The 21,687-nt window shown below is 37.9% G+C and overlaps 1 protein-coding gene across 2 annotated transcripts in view; it reads right to left on the bottom strand.

Moving 5' to 3' along the window:
• Positions 1 to 4,157: 4,157 nt before the first annotated feature.
• The window catches only part of MTCL2 (microtubule crosslinking factor 2), a 74,280-nt gene continuing 56,750 nt past the window's right edge, over positions 4,158 to 21,687 (bottom strand). For both annotated transcript variants that reach the window (XM_070941654.1, XM_070941653.1), the window contains 6 exons: positions 17,889 to 18,056; positions 10,636 to 10,887; positions 9,622 to 9,693; positions 8,796 to 8,866; positions 6,790 to 8,212; positions 4,158 to 5,448 (listed from right to left, as the gene is read on the bottom strand). In XM_070941654.1, the coding sequence (XP_070797755.1) occupies positions 5,299 to 5,448; positions 6,790 to 8,212; positions 8,796 to 8,866; positions 9,622 to 9,693; positions 10,636 to 10,887; positions 17,889 to 18,056 (2,136 nt within the window). In that variant the 3' untranslated portion in view covers positions 4,158 to 5,298. The remainder of the gene's footprint in view (positions 5,449 to 6,789; positions 8,213 to 8,795; positions 8,867 to 9,621; positions 9,694 to 10,635; positions 10,888 to 17,888; positions 18,057 to 21,687) is intronic.

The following is a 21,687-nucleotide window of genomic DNA, read 5'->3' as shown; positions in this document are numbered from 1 at the left end:
TGAAAACAAAAACAGAGAAAACAACCCTCAAAGTAGAAGTAAAAAAGGAAGGGGTTCCCAATGAAAATACTAAAAACCACCCCCCAAAAGGAAGTATTTACACCACAAGTTAGTAATCATTGTAAATTCCATCCCTTGCCCACCCCGATTTACAAACTCATGCAGCAAAGAGAAAGAGGCTGCCCTAGAAAACCTATCCAGGCTGGGTTGTTATTGGTTAGTTGCTAGTGTCTGCTTTGTGTGCTGTATTTCATGTGAAAACAGGCCCAGCCTCTATCCAATACTGTATGTGGATAACAACATTAAGAGCTAGGTGGACAGTATCTTTGTTTTCCTGGAACAGTAGGCGCTTGGTGAAGATGGTGCAGCCTAGGGTGTCAAAAGCCACTAGATTCCTAGTAGCAATTGGAATACACCCTCAACTGGGCGTAGATAAAGAACAAGGCCATAGGTGTGAGATTTGTATGGAACTTGCTGACCTGCCAAAGAATTTTCCTCAGCTACCTAGGTACAGGAGATCACTGTTCACTGGTATTAAAGCTAATGAGGCGGAGCTGTGAGCCTGTAGCCCTCAAGACTTGAATACCAATATACTGAATCTCATGTGATCGGAGAATATAGGATCATATACCTGAAGTTCTTCTCTGATGCAGTTTCCTCAGTTTTGGCCCACTATCCTTCATTAGCTGCCCATTATTCCAGTTTTGCTGTCTAGTACTCAATAAAAACTCATCCAAGAATATCCCAAGCTATTAATGTTTTAAGTTAAATACAGAAAACATCACATTATTTTGCACTTGAATGCAATTAAGGTAAAACAGGAACTGACTCTATAAGAGTGTAAGCAACATAATGCTGGTGGTTTCCCTTTCCCTAGAGAGCGTTACATGCTTACTAGCAACAGTTTTAGCAAGCCACAATTGATGCAAATTCCACTGGGATGATGCTTGCAGCCCAACGTCTGATGAAAATATGTTAGCTTGCAATGTTTGCAGTTTAATCCCTTGCCCCTTCTTTGACCCCCTCCCCCAAATGATGCCCATGAGCCTCACTACTGTTTAACTGGCAATGACTTGCGGCATCCTTTGCAAATAACACTGACTTTTATCCAGAGATACCTAAAGGCGTTTGGCAGTGTTATTTTTATTTGGATTCCCCTCAATATTCTTTCTAATATTTTGAAAGAATCTCCCACTTTGATATTAGGAGTTGGTTGCCTTCCCTGAGAAAAATGTGAGTTTATGCACTGATGTGCAAGATTGCGGCTACTGTTCTACACCTCAAAATCCATAATTAAATAGGTATATTTGTTTTAGTTATCTTCTATCTGGTTCATGAACCCTAATGTAAATTCAGAGTATGCCATTATTTAAAGAAACTCTTTCAGTGTTATAAGTGATTCCTCGGCTGTAGTACTGTCCAGAACATGACCTGTTCAATTAGAAAGCATGATTATAGAGTTACTTTTAAATACCAAATAAATGTCAGGATTAATATCTTTTAAAGACAGATAATGGGGGGGGGGGGAATGGGGGGGATTAAACAAATTTGATTGGTTATAGCTTATTTTTTTCTTCTACTTCTTTTCAAAGAGTCTGACCAAGCCATACGCAGACTCCTGGAATAATAAAGGTATCAGCTAGAAACAGATTAACCAAGTTAATTTCACTTTTCTGCTTGAATTCAAGATTCATGCTACTTGGTGTAAATTTATCAAATTCCCTAACTTATTTTGTTTTCCTCTTTCATCTTCAGCTATAATATAGTAAATTTGCTCACAAGTAAATTCTATGACATCCACTTATTTCTGAGAAAATGTACACAGCTGAAGCTGCAGGTTACGCTTTCTAAAGCACTTTCCGAATTAGGAACACCTGGACCTTCGAGTCCAAATAGGAAGGTAAGCTGCAGAAAGAATAGGTAGTCATCATTCAGTGGGCAAAAGCTAAGCAAGAAAACTCTTTTAGATATCCCTAATGGAGTCCCAGAGGAACAATCCCTTCCTTAATTACTTTGCGAATTGAGTCTTCCTCTCTTTCAGTTAATATTTGGTGGAGGCAAAGAATTACAGAACGGATTACTGTAGAACATTCAGAAGAACCGAAGCAACTGCTGTTATCTGATAACCTAACTCACATAGAATTCCAAGCCTCAAAAATGACTTTGTAGTAGAAAAATACACAACCATTCCACTTTAGCTATTAGGGAACTGCTTCTCAGAGAGAAATGCAAAATGGGACAAACAGCTGATGAAACAATCTCCATCATTCTCTGTATTTGGACTGTGGTCTGGTATTCCTATTAAGGTTACAGCTGAAATGGATGTTCCGTGCAACAGACTTTTAGCCTTTGGGGAAGTGAAGACATGCTTGAAAGATATGGATAATGGGTGATCCTGGAAACACTGAGGTGACAGAAGATTGGCTCAGCAGAGTTCTCCAAGGGCTAAGAAAGAGGTTCTACTTTCCAATACATAACCTTCCCCTTGGGGTTCTACTTGAGAATAAATTAGGTAAAATAAATAAATATGTTCAGCATCATTTATACCTTGCAAAATCCAGGCTAAATTGCAAAAGAATTTAGAGTGGGTTTGTATGACTGCAGACATTCACCAGACATGCCCCCACATTCAAAGCAACCCATTAATAACAAGATGATAGAGGTATTTAATTCCTATAGTTCTAATTATTTTGACAGTGAACTGGACTAAAAACTCCTGAATTTTGTCATGCAAATGACAAAAGTATTTGTTCACAGTAGTGAGAAATAAAAATTAAAAACATGAGGTGCAAGATATAAATGAAGCAATGTACTGAAAATCATTCAAAATTTGTACAACTTCTAGAAGAGCATTAGAAAGTGTTTGCAAGGATTTTGAAAGGCAACTTAGTTTTAGATTTCCCAAAGCTGTATCTTAATTAGGAATGTGAAAAGCCAGGAAAAAATGTCCCCCCCCCACTTCTCTGTAGGCTAACCAATCATGGTTTGACTACATCTTTATTCAAGAACAGTTTTGTAAGAAATGAGCAAATGTGTCCTTTTTCATGTGAAAGCAATTGGGGATTACAGCACGTTTAGAAAACTGTTTCAAAGTTCCATTATTTGCAATAGCTGTCAAGTCAAGAGAGAGTTTTATTCTAAATTTGCCATTGACCTACAGCTTTCCATATGCAGGATATTTGGAATACTAGAGAGAAATTACGCAAAAGTAATCAGGATTCTGTCTACCCTACTGTAGGCTAACTCTCTGAAAGTGGAACATAGTAAGACCAATTTTGGGTGGGTAGGGAGCCAGCAGAAGGGCTTGAAAATGAGCTGGTTGCACTGGCTGATGACATTCCCACAATGTGTCCTGATGGGAGAGGCACTTAGAGAGCAGCTTAAGTTGGTTACTTATTTAAAATGTATTTATTTAAAAGAATTGTGTGGCTTCCCACCTTCAGCCACAACAGCTTGTGTTGCCAACCCCTCCATTCTAATGCACCTGACCTCCTCCAGTCAAACTATTTGGAGCAGAACTATTAATAAAGGGGCTAGAGAGAATCCATAAGGTATGCTGTGCAGTCTTTATCCTGCCCAGATTTCTGCCATTGCAAGTTTCATCCATTGACATGTTCATGATTTGCAGCCTTCCTTTCCTCCTTTCCACAAGCAAAGTCAATGGGGAAGCCAGTGGGAAGTTGGAAGCTGTGATCACATGAGATCCTTGCTTAACAATGGTAACTAGGGATGGCCAGAACTGCTGTTGCTACAGCACACTGCTTAGCAATAGAGATTCCAATCCCAATTACAGTTGTTAACCAAGAACTACCTGTACTGAGGTCATCAAGTGATTTCCTTTTGTTTTAGGGACCCTAAAGAAGACTTACAAGAGCCTGCATTAACAGGACTGTGCTACAAATTCAGTTGGAGTACTATTTCCCCTTCTGTCTTAACTCTCTGCAGAAAAGGAATGTAAGGATCTGCTAGGCAGTAGGTTGTTTAGTGAACAGAACGTTAGATGGGACGACTGTGAGATGTCCTGTCCTAAGGTGAACAGCTGCACACAATCTTCCCAAGAATCTGGAATGTTTTATCAGGCCTGTGCTTATTCAGCTCTGCATTTTGTCATTTCATACCATGCCTTAAAACACAGAAGTCTGTGGATCACAAAGATACTGGCATTTTTATAAGAAAAAGATTGAAATAATTTCTCTTAAGAACTATAGCACCATCATCTGCATTAGGGAAATAAGGCAGTGTGGAGACACGAAGGTTTCAGCATTTCATGGTTTTAAATTTCCTAGATTTACCCATACTCTGGCCATTCAAGCACAGAAACGGTGGCCAATACTTGTTCTAAACTAGAAAGACGATACCTGCTACCTAAAGATGAAAATCCAGCTCCGTTTTCAGTTGTCACAGGAAGTCTGATGCATAGGGCCAGGAAAGCAAGGTGTGCCATTTTTTCCCTGATGCCGGTGCTTACTGCAGATTGCTAAAAGTGGACAATAAAATACTGACCCTCTTCCCCCCTACCACCACTACACATACACATCTTTTTTTTTTTCTGAAACCTGATGTGATTGCTGGTGCCACTACAATAGATTAAAACTGGCCAGTATCTAGCAGGCTGGATGTGAGGCTTAATAGTGTTTTAGGCTGATCATGCCTGAGGAAAGCTATCCATCCTGATATAATGACAAAACAGAATTGATCTGTGTTCAGCTTGCTTATTCAACCTGATATTATAGCAAAATTCCTAAGCAAAGCCTCTCCTCAGTCTGCTCTCTTTCTCTCTCTCTAAGCATCTGATTCTTGAAAGCAGCACCTCTTAATCTCTGATGCCTTCTTTCCTACAGACTGAGCAGGCGGACCAGTCAGCACAATACACCAGCTCATAAGATTCCCAGATGCCTTTTCCCATAATGCCGTTCCCAAACGAAAAAAGGCATCTCCTTGAATTGGGAAATAGAACTCGCTTGCAGGCATGCAAACATCCAACATCATGAACCACAGCACAGCATTCAGCTCTCACTGCTCAAATTCTTGTTGTGAGCGGGCAGGTGGAATAGAAAGGTTTCCAGGGACAACAGCCCATAACCCAGAGAGGCTTTCATTCTGTCCCCGGCTATGCCATGTAGGTTCTGTATTGCAGATCTCCTCAATGAGCTACAAGAAGGTAGAAGATATTGCTCCAACCATGAAAGAGTGTTATTCCTTAGCTGTGGCTGGCTCAGGAACAGCCAGTCCTAGAACTGCCGAAGAGATTGATAGCTTCATGGCAGAGTTGTTCTTCCATCATCTGTTGCAGTCCTCTCACTCACTTGAGGGCACTATTTTCTCCTCCACCCGGCTGCCATCAGAGGGATGCAATTTGCACTTAGAAGGGGAATGTCGGACAGTTGAACGCGATGACCGAGAAAAACAGGAAGTCAAGGACTGAGAGCTGCAATCACAAGCAATATCCTATAAAGAGGGAGGGGGAAAACAATGAGTGAAAAAGAACAGGTTCAAATGAAGACTTGAGATGGCGGTTAAGAGCAGGAATCTTCACGTTACCCGTAGCAGTAAATTCCTTTATGCAGGACTCTGTGCATAAAGGCCTGTTGTACTCAACTACTTATAGCCAAAAGAAAGAGATAGAACTGTCCAGTGAAAAAAGTTGGCAGCTATAACTAAGTATTCATTTTTCATTAAAATAATTTATGAAGGAAGACATTGACTCAAAGAGTGACAAACTAAGGTCACTCTTTGAGTATATATCAAATTTATATTTCACTGAATACCGAAATTTATATTTCGGTATAAAATGGTTTGTCGTGAATGCGACTGCTTATTCTGTATAATCTTTACTATAGACTAAAAATTTGCTTGTTTGGTGTTAAATTTTATTGTTGGCTAATTTGCTCTTTAGAAACCACCTTCTTCTTACTGTTGAGTTGCTGGGGATATACATGTAAGCCAACTGATAATAGACAGTATCTAATCTAGTACCAATTAGATATTAATTAGTATCTAATCTAAGAGACAATCCAGGAGAGGCTGGAAGGAAATAAAGGCAACCCCAAAGCAAAACAGAGGGTAGCAGTGTCCCAAGAGAGAGAAATTAATGCACTACCGAGACATTCTGTGGGGCTGCCCAGCTAGAAAAATTGATAGATATAGCAAGGAAGCCTAGAGGAGAAACAGGAAAAAACTGGAAAGAGTAAGGCTTACTACAATATTCTTATCTCATCACATATATCCAGTATGAAATTAGATCTATTTGTCAAAGATTTGTATACTTCAATTATTCTGAACAAATAAAATGGAATATATAAAAGATAATTAAGCGTGCAATGTATGCCTATTTACGTATGTCCTGATATCTAGTTAGCTTTACTTCAGGTTATTAAAAATCACTTGCCTGTAACTTCATTCCTAAAACAGACATTGTATGAAAGAAGAAGACGAGTAGCTATTGAAATCAATGTCTAGACTATAAATGAATCCTGATCTGGAAAAAAGTGAAGTGTCAAAGGCACATATTAATACATTCCTTGGTTTCATGCAGTTAGAATAAGTGTCTTCCATGAGCCTCCTAGGCAAATATGATTGCTAGATTGATCTGAACTTTTTAAACTACCGTGCAGTCCATACCAAACTATTATGAAAGTCATTGACATTTTTGTATTTTGGCCTTCACATTTTTAGTAGATGGAAAATATCCTATGCTATACTTTAATTCGTTGGGGAGGGGGCTAGAAACTCATATGCTTCTGCTTCTGTTATTAAGGGATATATTTAATATCTTGTAATAAATATTACCTCATTGGCAATAGTAGCAGAAACAGCATCGGTCTCCTTTAAGGTTCTGTCCTTGCCACCTTGGCTTAGAGTGGACAGCTTTGGTTCCTCATTGCAGCTCTGCTTTGTAGCTTTTTTGGAGGTGTTTTCCAAAAGCTGCAGCATTGCAGAGGAAGGTTCTGGCTTCTTGTTACTGTTTTCCCCTCCAACTGGGTCTTTCTTGTCAGGAACCAAAGTGGGACTTTGAGTTCTACCACACACATTCCGGAAAAATTCTTGCACTATGCCATATTTAGGCGCTTCTGGCTTGGCTTTAATTTCCTGGCATCCTGGCTTCCATATCGACTCTGTGCTCCCAGAATGCTCCACAACATTGAATAAGCTAGACAAGCCATCATTAATGTTGCTTAGAACTGGACTGTCTCTAGTAGTGGTGGACCGAGCCCAGGCTGAGCCATTTTGCTTACTCTGATGGAGGTTCCACAAGCTTCGATCCTTGGAATTATCCAGCTTAGATGATGATCTTCTTTGGAGTTTGGGAGAACCATATTTGGGAGAGCAACAGGGCCGTTCAATCCTGGAATGGACTTTGTCCAGAGATGTTGAAATCTGCTTGCTGCGCACTGACACAAGGGAGGAGCTTCGTGGAGACCAGCTCTTACTACTGTGGATGCTTCCTCTGGGTATGTCTGTCTGCAAACCAATACTGACCGTCTGTATAGTCTGGGTACCAATATTGGCCAATCCTACTGTCTGGCTAGAGGTGCTCTTAACCTTTCTTTCTAGGGAACTGGAACGAATAGCCTGACGGACACAATTGGTGATTTCCTTCATATCATCACTCATGTTGCCAGAAATTTCAAGGCCATGCAGAGATGGTGGGAATTTCGACACCGGAGTTACAGCTTTCTCACTAACAGGGCTACCGTCAAGTAATTCCCGATGCTGCTTGGAAAAGTTACACAACCACCGACTATACATGTTTTCTGAGCTGTCTGACTCCTCCTTGGGCTTAGCCATTGTGAATAGGAAACCAGGCTCAACCATGATTTTCTCCTCTCTGTTGTGCACTAGAGGCGCTTCCAACCTGCGAACGACAGGTGGGCTATAGTATATGCGTATCCCAGTCTTGTCTGGAGCCGTATAGCTCCTCTGCATTTGTTTCTGGGTCTGTTCCAATATAGGTAAGTCATTTGTCTGAATGCATTCACAAGGGGAAGCATCCAGCTTCTCTGAGGCCAGGCTTTCAGGTGTAGGCTGCTTACTGTTCACACAAGCAAAGTTCTCAGGAGTGATCCCAGCAGGGTCTGGCAACTTCTGTGTAGTTGGAGATCCTTTTCTGTTATGGGTATTGTCTATGATCACAGTGCTGCTTTTGCCAGGAAGATAAGGAGAGCAGTCAAGCAAACTTTCAAATTCAGACATGGAGGAAACTGACTTTGTCCTAAATAGACAAGAGAAAGCAATGAGTAACAACCTAACTTTTGGACCAAGAATTTTATGGGTCCTACCTAAGAGATATCTACTTTTTTCCCTTTGTCAATTCTGTCAATTTCCCTGTCATTTTCCAATTAATCTTTTAACACGTCTAAGGATGCAGCAAAAATAAGTGTTATTGTGAGAATGGATACAAAGTAGGTGGAATTTGCAGGCCTGATTCAATTTCTCATGTCTTATTCTATTTTGCCAATGAGAAAACTCAATGCTTATATTAATAATTGTGTATTTAAAAACAGTGCCATCATCAAAATGACATTTTCAGCATGGGAGTAGAATAAAAGCAGCAGTATGCTCTGGGTTATTGGTCCAAAAAAACCTGGTAATATGCCACTTGCTTTTTATCACAAAAATGATATTCTCAATTTTATGCTAATATACAAATCACCGATGGTGTCATAGTAAGACAGATTTTTTATGTGCATAGAAAATAATAAAAATGCTATATCTTCAGTCTAAAATATGCTTTTGAATATGAAATGTGAATGTCCACTGAAAATAGACTTGTCGTCTGTCAACAGTTATCCTACCTTTTTAAATTACTTCCTTTGATATCAATTTCAGAAGCTGTCTCTTTGTCAGTGATTTTCTCATTGAGGGTCTGAAAATACGTAAAAGAAGCGTTTATCAACTGTGCTTTTATGATCTTGTGTCAGGTGTAGAGAAACTCAGATAAAGTAAGAGTCGTATCAGTTCTCTATGTCAATTTAAAATTTACTTGTTTGCCCTTAAATAGTCAAAAAAGAGTTCTAAGACACAGGATGCTTACATGAGTAATGGAAGCATAAACCAGAAATCCAGAATTGTCAAAATGTTATCTGTTTCTTAGAAAGAATCTTAAACTTTGCATGCTTGTTGGATCATACTAAGATCTGTCTAGTGCTGGAAATCTAGTCAAAAGACATTAGAAAGTTCTCATCTCTGGATGTGATCATTACCTACCCTTTATTTCCAGCCTATGATTACAGCTTATATCCAACTCTCTCTCTCTCTCTCTCTCTCTCTCTCTCTCTCTCTCTCTCTCTCTCTCTCTCTCTCTCTCTCTCTCTCTCTCGAACAACACTATAAGGTTAAAAGCAACACCTTTAACAACACTTAAAAGGTTCAGAAAGTGATTGAAAACTGGTTATTCTCCCAGGTATTGAGGTTGGTTATCGAGTCCCTATATGATTTCTGTTTATTACTCATGTATGCTCTTTTCTTCTGGATGCCTATGATCTGTACTCCTATTTTAATTTTTCCTGCTTTTAAAGGGTACACCATCCAGAATTGGGCAGCCACTAAATCACAATAAGCCCAATGTTGGCCCTTCTTATTGATCTTGTAATTGGAATAAAATATGTTTATTCGGCTTACCTCTTTCCAGCTACCACCATGCTTCTCCATTTCAGAGGCTTTTAAGGCCCATCGGTTGGCACCTTTCTGAAGCTGAATAGTTTAAAAGACAAAGTTATCAAATGCTCAGCTGGTTCATAAACACTTATTTGTCCTTCATATTCTTATCTGCTTCAACAGTATCTGCGGAGACCTCCTGAATTGGCAAAATCAGGACTGCTTTAGGATCACTTTCTCTTTCTCTCTGTCTCTCTCTCTCTATCTCTCTCTCTCTGTGTGTCTCTGTCTCTCTCTCAGCTCACAAGCAGAAGGATGTCATGGCATATCAAACAGATTCAGAAAGAGGAAGTAAGCCTCTCCCAACTTTGCCCATGTGGCTGCCAACTCCAACTCCAATCAAGTCAATTGTAGGGTTTTTACTTTAGTCATTTGGTAATGTTAAAAAAAAATCTTTAGGAAGTGACATTCACTCAGCTATCTTTGAGGTAGATGGTGAAACTCCTGGTTTCACTGTGCATCTATTATATGTACTACTGGCATTTGGTGTAAAAAGGGGATTGATGAACTAGGTTAACCATGTCGTGAAAAAACAGCCATAATTACTGAAAGTGCACCTGGCAATCTATATAGCCAATGTATGCACCATTTTGGCATTCTTTTGTGTGATCTCACAGGAATTGGACAATGTGATTCACTTTATTTTTACCACAGAGATGCCTGCTCCATTTCCTTGCCATTGTTTGTTATTATTTATACAGTATTTTCATCCTGCCTTTTTTCTAATAGGGATCATGTGGTTTGTCTCCTCACAACAATCCTAAGAAGCTGGATAGGAAGACAAAAAATGGGAATCCAAAAATTATGAATTACTACTCCAATGCTAAACAGTTGTTTGAATTCAAGAAGTCATTTTGTGCTATGCATATTCTTAAGGAGACATGACTCTCATCCAGTATGCAGTATTAAAATCACCCTTGTAAAAAGAATGTGAGCTAGGAGGACAAGATAGATTTCACACACATTCTTGGTTCCTACCTGGTTAATTTTATTCTGCAGCTCTTTCACCTGTTGCTCTGCCTGCTGCTGTTCATCCTTAAAACGGTCCAAGAGTTCCAGCTTTTCCTGGTCCCAGTTCTTCTCACTGATTTGAAGTTGCTTGGTCAGGTCCATAACAGCACTATACGATTCAGCTAGGAGATGCTGATGCTCTTCCCGTTCCCTCTTCAGAGCAGTTTTCCACTCAGAAAGAGCACGTTCTGCTGGACCTTTTCCAGTCTTAGTTTCTAACTGCAAGGACAAAAAATAAAATGAATTAAAACTAAGGCATCCGGAAGGCACTGAAGACCTGGTTCTGCCAGCAGGCCTGGGGAACACAGAGTGGGATGGAGCCCATTAAATGGCTCGTGTGATGTGTTGTCGCTGGGGCGGGGGGTTGTTTTATTATATTATTTTATTAATTTATTATATGATTCTCTTTTATTAGTTTTATTGTTTTTTATATGAGGTTTTTATATTCTTGTAAGCCACCTTGAGTGACCATGTGCGAATAGGCAGCAATATACATTTCCTAAAATAAAATTAAAAAATAAGTTTTGGAAGAGCAAAACCATTTCTGTCTTCTGGCTTATTTCCCTCTTTAAAGCATTCGTTATTGACCTAGTCTCATCCAAGCAGTCATTCTAGATTACAATGATATGGTCTGACATATGTGATGTGGCAGCAGGCTGTGGAAGGTCTATGAAATCCTGGGATTAGAGTGGGAAGAGCTAAACTAAGCCAGCAATCAAGAAGTAGAACTGCTACTCCCCAATGATATTAGTAAATGATGTAGTTTATGCAAGTTGTGACTTCTGAGCATTGCAATCCCACCATATTGGGATAGTATTAACTACCTACAGTATAGAGAATAGTTTGGGTAGCTGAGTGGCACAAAAACTGCCAAATCCACTTCCTCGAGTAATTCATTTTTTTAGCACCATGATTAGGATTGCTTTAATCACCTGTTGGAAGAAGATTATCCATCTGGTTCTCTCAAGTTTCTTTCTTCCAAATTCAATTTTATGCTGCTAATTTGCTCTACCACCTTTCCCCTCATGCCTGTAAGATTTTATGTCATTTCTAAAGTTTCTGAGCTCCTGGGAATTTATGAATGAAATAAAAAAATTGTCTGTCGCCTCAATCTTCAATAGCAATAACACATTTTTAAGTTCATATATTTTCTGTAGATTTCGAAGGAAGACTAAGCTGGAGCTGTCCTTCATGAAGTCAGAAAGTCAGACAGGAATAAAAACAGATTGATTCCATGATTTCATGGCAAAAATGATTGATTAGGATCTAGGGAGATGGAGCATTTCTCCAAAGCAGAAAAGAAAAGTAGATTAGTCAGTCAAAATGAGGTAAGACTCAAGCCTTTCAGAGGTCCCATAATCCACTGGACTGCAAGAATTTTTTCTCATGTTTTAAGATGAATGGTAAAAGCAATCCATTTATGCATGTCTTCTTTTTTCCTTCACAATTCCTGTCTGTTCACCAAAAGAATATATATATATATATATATATATATATATATATATATATATATATATATATATATATATATATATATATATATATATATATATGTTTTCTCAGGTTTTCGCGGGTGTTTGTATGTAGGTCTTTGGTTATTCGGGTCTTCTCCCACGTAAAATTGGAAGTGTCTTGGCGACGTTTCGACGAAGTCTCATTCGTCATCTTCAGGCTGGTGTTCTCGGCTTCGTTGCTCCTGGAAGCACGAAGCCGAGAACACCAGCCTGAAGATGACGAATGAGACTTCGTCGAAATGTCGCCAAGACACTTCCAATTTTACGTGGGAGAAGACCCGAATAACCAAAGACCTACATATATATATATATATATATATCTTTTTTCTTTTTTCATAGGCTTTTATGTGCATATTCTCTCTAGCCAGGTTTTACCTATGTAAACTTAGTTGTTCTTCAGCCCTAGGTTCTGTGAAATCTCATTCACAAGTTCTTGGGCCCTTTTTCTGCTGACAAACTGCAACTCTGTGTTGCTTCCTGGGAGACCCAGATAGCTATTTCTGCCTCTTAAGGCGTCCTCAGTGGGCCACACCCACTTCCCAATTATCCTCCCTGTAAAGGCATAATGTATCTTTTTTCTTTTTTCATAGGCTTTTATGTGCATATTCTCTCTAGCCAGGTTTTACCTATGTAAACTTAGTTGTTCTTCAGCCCTAGGTTCTGTGAAATCTCATTCACAAGTTCTTGGGCCCTTTTTCTGCTGACAAACTGCAACTCTGTGTTGCTTCCTGGGAGACCCAGATAGCTATTTCTGCCTCTTAAGGCGTCCTCAGTGGGCCACACCCACTTCCCAATTATCCTCCCTGTAAAGGCATAATGTATCTTTTTTCTTTTTTCATAGGCTTTTATGTGCATATTCTCTCTAGCCAGGTTTTACCTATGTAAACTTAGTTGTTCTTCAGCCCTAGGTTCTGTGAAATCTCATTCACAAGTTCTTGGGCCCTTTTTCTGCTGACAAACTGCAACTCTGTGTTGCTTCCTGGGAGACCCAGATAGCTATTTCTGCCTCTTAAGGCGTCCTCAGTGGGCCACACCCACTTCCCAATTATCCTCCCTGTAAAGGCATAATGTATCTTTTTTCTTTTTTCATAGGCTTTTATGTGCATATTCTCTCTAGCCAGGTTTTACCTATGTAAACTTAGTTGTTCTTCAGCCCTAGGTTCTGTGAAATCTCATTCACAAGTTCTTGGGCCCTTTTTCTGCTGACAAACTGCAACTCTGTGTTGCTTCCTGGGAGACCCAGATAGCTATTTCTGCCTCTTAAGGCGTCCTCAGTGGGCCACACCCACTTCCCAATTATCCTCCCTGTAAAGGCATAATGTATCTTTTTTCTTTTTTCATAGGCTTTTATGTGCATATTCTCTCTAGCCAGGTTTTACCTATGTAAACTTAGTTGTTCTTCAGCCCTAGGTTCTGTGAAATCTCATTCACAAGTTCTTGGGCCCTTTTTCTGCTGACAAACTGCAACTCTGTGTTGCTTCCTGGGAGACCCAGATAGCTATTTCTGCCTCTTAAGGCGTCCTCAGTGGGCCACACCCACTTCCCAATTATCCTCCCTGTAAAGGCATAATGTATCTTTTTTCTTTTTTCATAGGCTTTTATGTGCATATTCTCTCTAGCCAGGTTTTACCTATGTAAACTTAGTTGTTCTTCAGCCCTAGGTTCTGTGAAATCTCATTCATTATGTACAGCAGAAAAAGGGCCCAAGAACTTGTGAATGAGATTTCACAGAACCTAGGGCTGAAGAACAACTAAGTTTACATAGGTAAAACCTGGCTAGAGAGAATATGCACATAAAAGCCTATGAAAAAAGAAAAAAGATACATTATGCCTTTACAGGGAGGATAATTGGGAAGTGGGTGTGGCCCACTGAGGACGCCTTAAGAGGCAGAAATAGCTATCTGGGTCTCCCAGGAAGCAACACAGAGTTGCAGTTTGTCAGCAGAAAAAGGGCCCAAGAACTTGTGAATGAGATTTCACAGAACCTAGGGCTGAAGAACAACTAAGTTTACATAGGTAAAACCTGGCTAGAGAGAATATGCATATATATATATATATATATGCATATTCTTTCTAGCCAGGTTTTACCTACGTAAACTAAAACCTGGCTAGAAAGAATATGCACATAAAAGCCTACGAAAAAGAAAAAGACATATATATATATATATATATATATATATATATATATATATATATATATATATATATATCTTTTTTCTTTTTTCATAGGCTTTTATGTTTACATAGGTAAAACCTGGCTAGAAAGAATATGCATATATATATATATATATGTACACACACACACACACACACACACCAGAAATTTCTTCCTTGCCTTGCCCTGATAGGAATCATGTGAAAAGCTTGATTATCTTGGAAATTAAGGAGAAAAAAAATACATGCTTTTATCTCAGAATACTCAGATAACAGACAAGATTCTGATATCACACAAAAACATTATTCCTGTAACAGATGGAAATAAAGCTTTTATTAGGGAATTAGTTTCCAAATCTTAATAAACTGTGAGCAAAATCCACAAATAACAGGACCACTGCCTAATCGGGAAGAAAAGTGATGAGTAACAAATAATTAGAATAGATCCATTTGAGTCCTAAATCCATATTTCTATCAAACTGTAAATCTCTGCAGCTATTAAGAAAGGCTATTAAAAAGAAAGACATTACTAAAGCAAATAGTAATCCTAAACAGAGCATGTGATGAAGTCTTGGGAATGATGAGCTCATTAAAGCAATCAGTTCTCTTGGTGCAGGCAAATCCCCAAACTCATGACATTCACCGCAAGCCATATGCCTAATGGAATGGAGATATGGTCACCCAGAAGTCAAGAGAAATCCATTGATGAAAATGAGATTGTAGCCTTTGATTTAACGGCTAGGAGTAAAGCTAATTAAATCTCAAAAAAAAATGCAATAAGTTGTTGCTTAGGAAGATTAGCTTGAACATAGGGAGAATTCTTGGGGGGGGGAGGAGAGGTTAACAATCTGACTCTTGTCTGACCGCTGCTCTCACTGTGAGAGATTAATCAAGATAAGCAAAGTAGTAATAAGGAATTTCCAAATCACGAATAATCCAAAGATTCTTTTCCATGGTATAGTTGTGCAACCAGAGACTAAGATGTTAAGGACACAGGGGTTGAAACACTAGCTGCAAAGGCCACAGCTCTGCACTTCTGCGGCAGCTCCATAGAAGAGTGAATTAATTCTAAAAGACTTTTCCCTAGGCTCTCTTGCAAACTGACAGCTCAGACAGCTGAAGAGAAAATTATTATTCTACTCAGATAATAATTGGACAAGATAGTTACATTTATGAATAATAGCAGTTTAATGCAGATGCCATTCTGTGTAAGTAACTGGTAGCAGGCATCTGGGGGAATCCACGAAAAATCTAATAATGGCATCTCCAGAGTAAATTACTAACAAGTGGGTCATTTCTTGGGGCTTCATCATTATAACCTTCAGGCAGCTGTTGAAAGGGACAGAAATACCAGTTTCTGGTATCACCTCTTTCTTTATGTGTAATCAGAAAAACAATAAGTTGCAAGCAGTTACTAAGTCTGCAACAGTGCCTACACTTATCAAATACCAGCACAGAGGGAAAGGCTATACAAAATTGGACAAATAAATAAGAGCCAACCTTCAGAAGAATTACAAATACAGTACAACCGACCATAGCATTTTGAAATACCTACTGCCATTTTACTATGTTCTAGACTGCTCTCACTATTGTCTACATGTAGAAATTACTTGTTTCTTTTGCAGCTTTGTCTACCATTTTACAGTATAACTCATTAGCAACCTTGGTCAACTCCCATCTGAATTGTAATGCAGGTTGGGTAGCACAAGCTAAATAGTTTTGGTTTAGAAAAAAGGTCCTCACCAGACATTGCAACCTCCAAACCTCCCCATACACTACGCAATATACAGTATGGCCCATGCATGCCATCATTGAAAAGGAGGAACCTTCCCAAAACCCAAGGTGAAGTTTCCTAACAGTTTTTCTCAGGCTCTTCTTATATTCTTGCATCTGTTTTTTGTAACAGCAGGCTGCTATTCATTCTTTTAGTCTGGCCACTGCAGAGACACCCTATGGATAATTTCTCAACTGAGGTGAGTAACCTAACCTAAAGTTCATTAGTGAAAAATTTATTTGCTCATCTTAACTGAATGGGGGGAGGAAATCTCTGCTTATGGAAGTTGCTTCTTTTCTGGTTTTGTGCTTAAAACATATGAGGAAAAAACCCAATCTTTCAATCTTCCTCTACCTCATTACAGCCCATTAGCAACTTTGATCAACTCCTATATGAACCACAAAGCAATTTTATCCATCAGGGAAACTTCATGCTGGGGTGGGAGAGTGGAAGGAAATAGACAAGAGATGTCTGCTTTTGTTATCACATAAACAATTCTTCTTCTAAATTTTATTGCCTGCTGCTTTATTGATATTTTGAACCATGTTTTATAGTATTTATATGGTTCCTTACAGTTTTCTTATGCAATTATTCTGTTTGTTTTATCTCCGATGCTCTATCTTTAATTTTTGAAAATATTCCAGTTCATGCAATGGAATAGCTTTTTAATGTTCATAAATCAGGCAAACAGACAGGCAGGCAGGTTGGTTAGCTACCTCTCAAGTAATTGTCAAGGCTTCTAGATTCAAAGGCTACAACACTGACTATGCTAAGCATTTACAGAGGTTTTGTACATAATGAATGTTTTTCTAGTAGCAACCAACATTTTTTTTAAAAAAAAAATATCTTCAAAATATCCAAAGTACACAGCTTTATATATTTGCAGGTCTTGAAATATATTGTATAATTCATATGTAGCATATATTTCAATATACAAGATGTACATTGACAATGATGACATGTGGTTTCTTGTCCCAATGCCTAAAAAAGTAAGCCACATGCTGAGATAACCATATAACAGCCTTTCTCAGTTTGCTGTGCTTCCTGTCTAATAGATTACAACTCCTGGCTTGACAGTATACCTCAAGGCAGTAGCTTGGCTGGGGAAAACAGTTAATGTCGCATCCACTATTCAAGACTACTGTGGAAAAGACGATTTCTCTTCCATCTCCTATTATGTTAATCTAAGCAGCCTCCTCACTCTACTCTGTGTAAATGTACCAAATGCTCTCTCTTCAAGTTACTCCTTTCAGTCTCTGGCTTTACTTGCTTATTTTGCCCACAACTTTGCTCACCAGTTTTCTCAACAGAAAAGATTATTTTAAAACAAAGAGCATTTAAGCCTCTTCTGTGGCCACCAAAGAATCCTGGTTGCATTCCTTTTTATAGCAGAAGATTCAGATTTGTTCCTCCTGAATAAGAACAACACAATCAGGCAGGGATTTGACAGCAGAGAATCATAGTTTACTAGAACTCTTATATCCAGGATCCTCAAAATTATCCATGCTGTCTCAAGACTCAATTCATATGTTCCATTTTTTAAAAACTTTTATTAAAAGAAGATTTTATAAAGATTTTTAAAAACTACAGAAACATGGAAGAATAGGAAAAGATTATAAAAGAACAAATAAAAAATAAACACTAACAAAAAAGGAAGAAAAGAAAAATATCTAAAGCAGCGTCTTTCAATCTTCTTTGCAGCAATTACAAACGTAGCTTTTTTTTAATTATTTGATCAACTTGGCATCTGGCTGTAAACATGTTTCATAGATTCTAACCTGAGTGATAAGACTCTTGAGTTCAGTTCTCTCCATCTCCCAGGTGGCTTTGGCTTTAGCAAACTGTTGCTGTAGCTCGTTCATGCCTCTCCTCTCTTCCCGTAGTTCTGTGCATAGCTCCTTCAAGATCACCTTCATATCTGACAAGGTCTTGGTATATTCATTAGGCTAAAAAAAAAATACAAAAAGGAAAAAAATACAATGTTCGTGTCATATTGTGCAATATAGCGGACAAGAAAGACTTACCAAACTACCGTATTTTTCGGAGAATAAGATGCACCGGAGTATAAGACGCACTTTAGTTTTTGGGGAAGAAAATTTTAAAAAAGCTGATTGGCAGGTGGATGGCCTCCAGGAATACCCCCAATCAGCTGTTCCCAGAGGTGAATTTTAGCAACAGGTTCCTTGGTTGTGAGCTCTGTGCCTTGCTCTTTTTTTTGCTTTTTTTTTTTTCTGCCTCTGAAACATCTGAAACTCTGTTTCAGAAAAACTTTTTTTCCGGTCTCTGAAAGCCTCCGAAACAGCTTCAGAAAAAAAGCCTCTGAAGCTCTGTTTGGGGGCTTCTTTTCTGAAGCTCTGTTTGGGGGCTTCTTTTCTGAAGCTTCTTTTCTGATGCTTTTTTCAGCCTCTGAAACCTCTGTTTGAGAAGCTTGGCGGGGCTACATTTGGAGTATAAGAAACACTCAGATTTTCACCCTCCTTTTTTGGGGAAAAAGGTACGTCTTATACTCCGAAAAATACGGTATATCAGTTTCAGAAAGAAAAGCATTTTGAAGGCTCAGCATGCCAAAAGAAATGTTGAAACACAGTGTGGTATGATGTTGGACTAGGACCAAAGTGCCCCAAATTCAAATTTCTTTGATTAAATCATTCTCTCTCAACTAACCTATCTCAAAGGTTTACTATTCAAGGAAAGAGACACTCTTTATCATTATAAATTCTTTAAAGACAGAGTGGGCTATAAATATAAAAACAGTTTTTAAACATGGTAGGGGAAAGCCTGCATGGCATATCTTATGCAATTTATTCATTTTTTGCTTCTGATTTTCTTTACAGCAATGATAAGTACCAACAAAAATTACCTCTTACCCTGTGACTATAAAGAAAAAATATTTTTTCTATTATCTATTTCTTCCAATCATCAAAACCATAATTTTATGTTCATTTTCTTCTGTTTTGCACAAAAAAAATCTAAAAGGGGTTTCCCATCATTAATAAACATAAATGTTCCCTCTCTTTAATTAAGGACATCAATTTAGCCATCTCTGCATGTTTCATCATCTTCACCAACCATTCCTCCATTGGCTAGTGTTGAATTTTTCCACTTTTTTACATATAATAATATTGATACAGTCATATATAAAAGTCCCATGATTTTGTTCCAGCTATTTGTTCATCAATCCCACAAGAAAAGCCTCTGGTTTTAATTGTATATTAATCTTTCAGTTCCTCTAAATTAGTGTATGTATTTGTATCAGACTCAAAGTGTTCAAAATCATACATTATTTTGTCTACTTTAAATCTTTATAATCATTGTGTGTAAGAAATCCATTGACTAGTATATCCATCTGCTACCAAACTTCCCCTTGATTTTATTTTACAGACCCCTTGAAAGAATTCTAATATCTCGTAATAAGTTAACCATTTGTGTTTACTTATCATTTCTCCTCTATAAAATGCTTCTTGTATAGAAAGCTATAAAGGGGGTTTGGGCACCACCTCGGTTTGTATTTATATCAATATGGCATGTCTGACAAAATGATTTTTAAAATCTACATTAACCTTAGCTTTGTTATACTACAAATATCCCTGCCACTCAAATCTCATATCATGTCTTTCTAATTCCAAAGGCCTTCTGTTTCTCAGCAATGCCCTCTCTTTCATCCAAACTAAACAACAAGATACAAAATATAATTTAAAATCAGGTAGATCCAATCCTCCTCTTGTAGCAGCTTACATTTAACTCATGGTTTTTCCTCCTTGCCATAAAAATCTCAACACCACCATCAAACTGTTGTTTTCTTATAAATCTGAAAAGAGTGATGCTTAAATAATATGCATTCTTTTATGCACTTTTATTTGGGGTGGGAAAAAACCAAGAGTAAAATTGAAAATTATACAGGATGTACATGAGAGAGGAGGTCTTAAAATGCCTAATTTAAGATTGTACTATGAAGCAGCTGTTTTATCACAAATTAGTGACTGGTTTAATTTAACTGAAGAGAGAATATTAAATTTAGAAGGTTATGATCTGTTATATGGACGGCATGCTTACTTGTTATATGAAAAAAAGTGGATAAGGTGTTTAAAGGTCACATACTTAGAAATGCTTTGTTGAGGGTTTGGAAAAAGTATCAATATAAGTTAAACTACAAGATACCTATATGGGCAAATCCCAGACATGCAATAGAAAATATAAGTATAGAACAAAAACAGGAGGTGATTACTTATAAAGAGCTTCTTTTTATGGAAAGGGGTAAATTGCAATTGAAACCTTTAAATGTATTGAAAGAAGAAGGGATAATTTACACTTGGTTTCAGTATGGTCAGCTTCAAGCTAGATGGAGGGAAGATCAAAAAATTGGTGTTATGCAAAATGAGGAAAAATTGGTAAAACAGATTAGAGATCAAAGTCAAATGCATATTAAAAGGTTGTATAATGCACTACTGGAAATAGATTCAGAAACGGAATTGGTTAAGGATTGTATGATAAAATGGGCACAAAACTTTCAGTGAACCAGTGATGATAGAAACATGGGAAAAGATTTGCGTTAGAAATGTTAAATTTATGCAAGCACAAAACCTAAGAGAAAATTTTTATAAAATGTTTTATAGATGGCATTTAGATTCTAAAAAATTATCATTTATGTACCCAAATTTGCAAACTAAATGTTGGAGATGTGAATGTGATGATGCAACTTATTATCATATATGGTGGACTTGTAAGAAAATCAAAGCATTTTGGATAAAAATTTGGTGGGTGATGCAGAACATCCTGAAAAAAAGGTTGAAATTTACTCTGCAATTGTTTTTATTGGGTATAACTATGGATTGTACAGCATTAGAGACTAAATTGATTTTAAATTTAATATCAGCAGCTAGGCTGTTGGTAGCGCAATATTGGAAGAAGGACTTTTTGTCTACTATTGAAGAGTGGACATTGAAAGTAGCGAACCTAGCGGAAATGGCGAAAATTTCAGCGTATTTGAAGGACTATACACAAGAAAGATACATATCAGAATGGAGAAGATGGATTGATTATATTCAAAATAAGTATCAGACAAGAAAATATCAAATAGCTTATGAATGAATGTTAAATTTTAGAAGTATTATGTTATCTATAGTGGAGTTAAGGTTTCAGGGGGGGATTTGGTAGTTTAAGGATAGATAGGTTAATTTAGCTTATGATTGTTAACTGAAATACCCTGTATTTTGCTCTGGGAAGTCTGAGGGGGAGGGTGGGATGGGGGAAGGGGTGGGGGGGAGGGAAAAAGGGTGGGGGGAATATTGGGGGAAAAAAATTTCTGTAAAACTTCAGTAAAAAAATAATAATATGCATTCAAGTTTGCAAAAAAGATGTATATAGAGATTGAGCCAGCTCGTATTGATTTAGAGGTTCACTAAAATATCCAATGTAACCAGAAGTGCCTAAACATTTACATGCAACTTTATGTGGGCTATCTATCTTTTTGGCTGGCAATGTCAAGATTGAAAATTGGACCATCAGAATGTCACAAATGTACTCTATCTCTACCGTCATATTGTTACCAACATCCCATGTAATTATTATACATATTCA

The sequence above is a fragment of the Pituophis catenifer genome, unplaced genomic scaffold (genome assembly GCF_029215685.1).
Source record: "Pituophis catenifer annectens isolate HBS135680 unplaced genomic scaffold, rPitCat1.0.hap2 SCAF_3, whole genome shotgun sequence".
Classification (NCBI taxonomy): domain Eukaryota; kingdom Metazoa; phylum Chordata; class Lepidosauria; order Squamata; family Colubridae; genus Pituophis; species Pituophis catenifer.
This window is presented reverse-complemented; position numbering and strand designations above follow the sequence as displayed.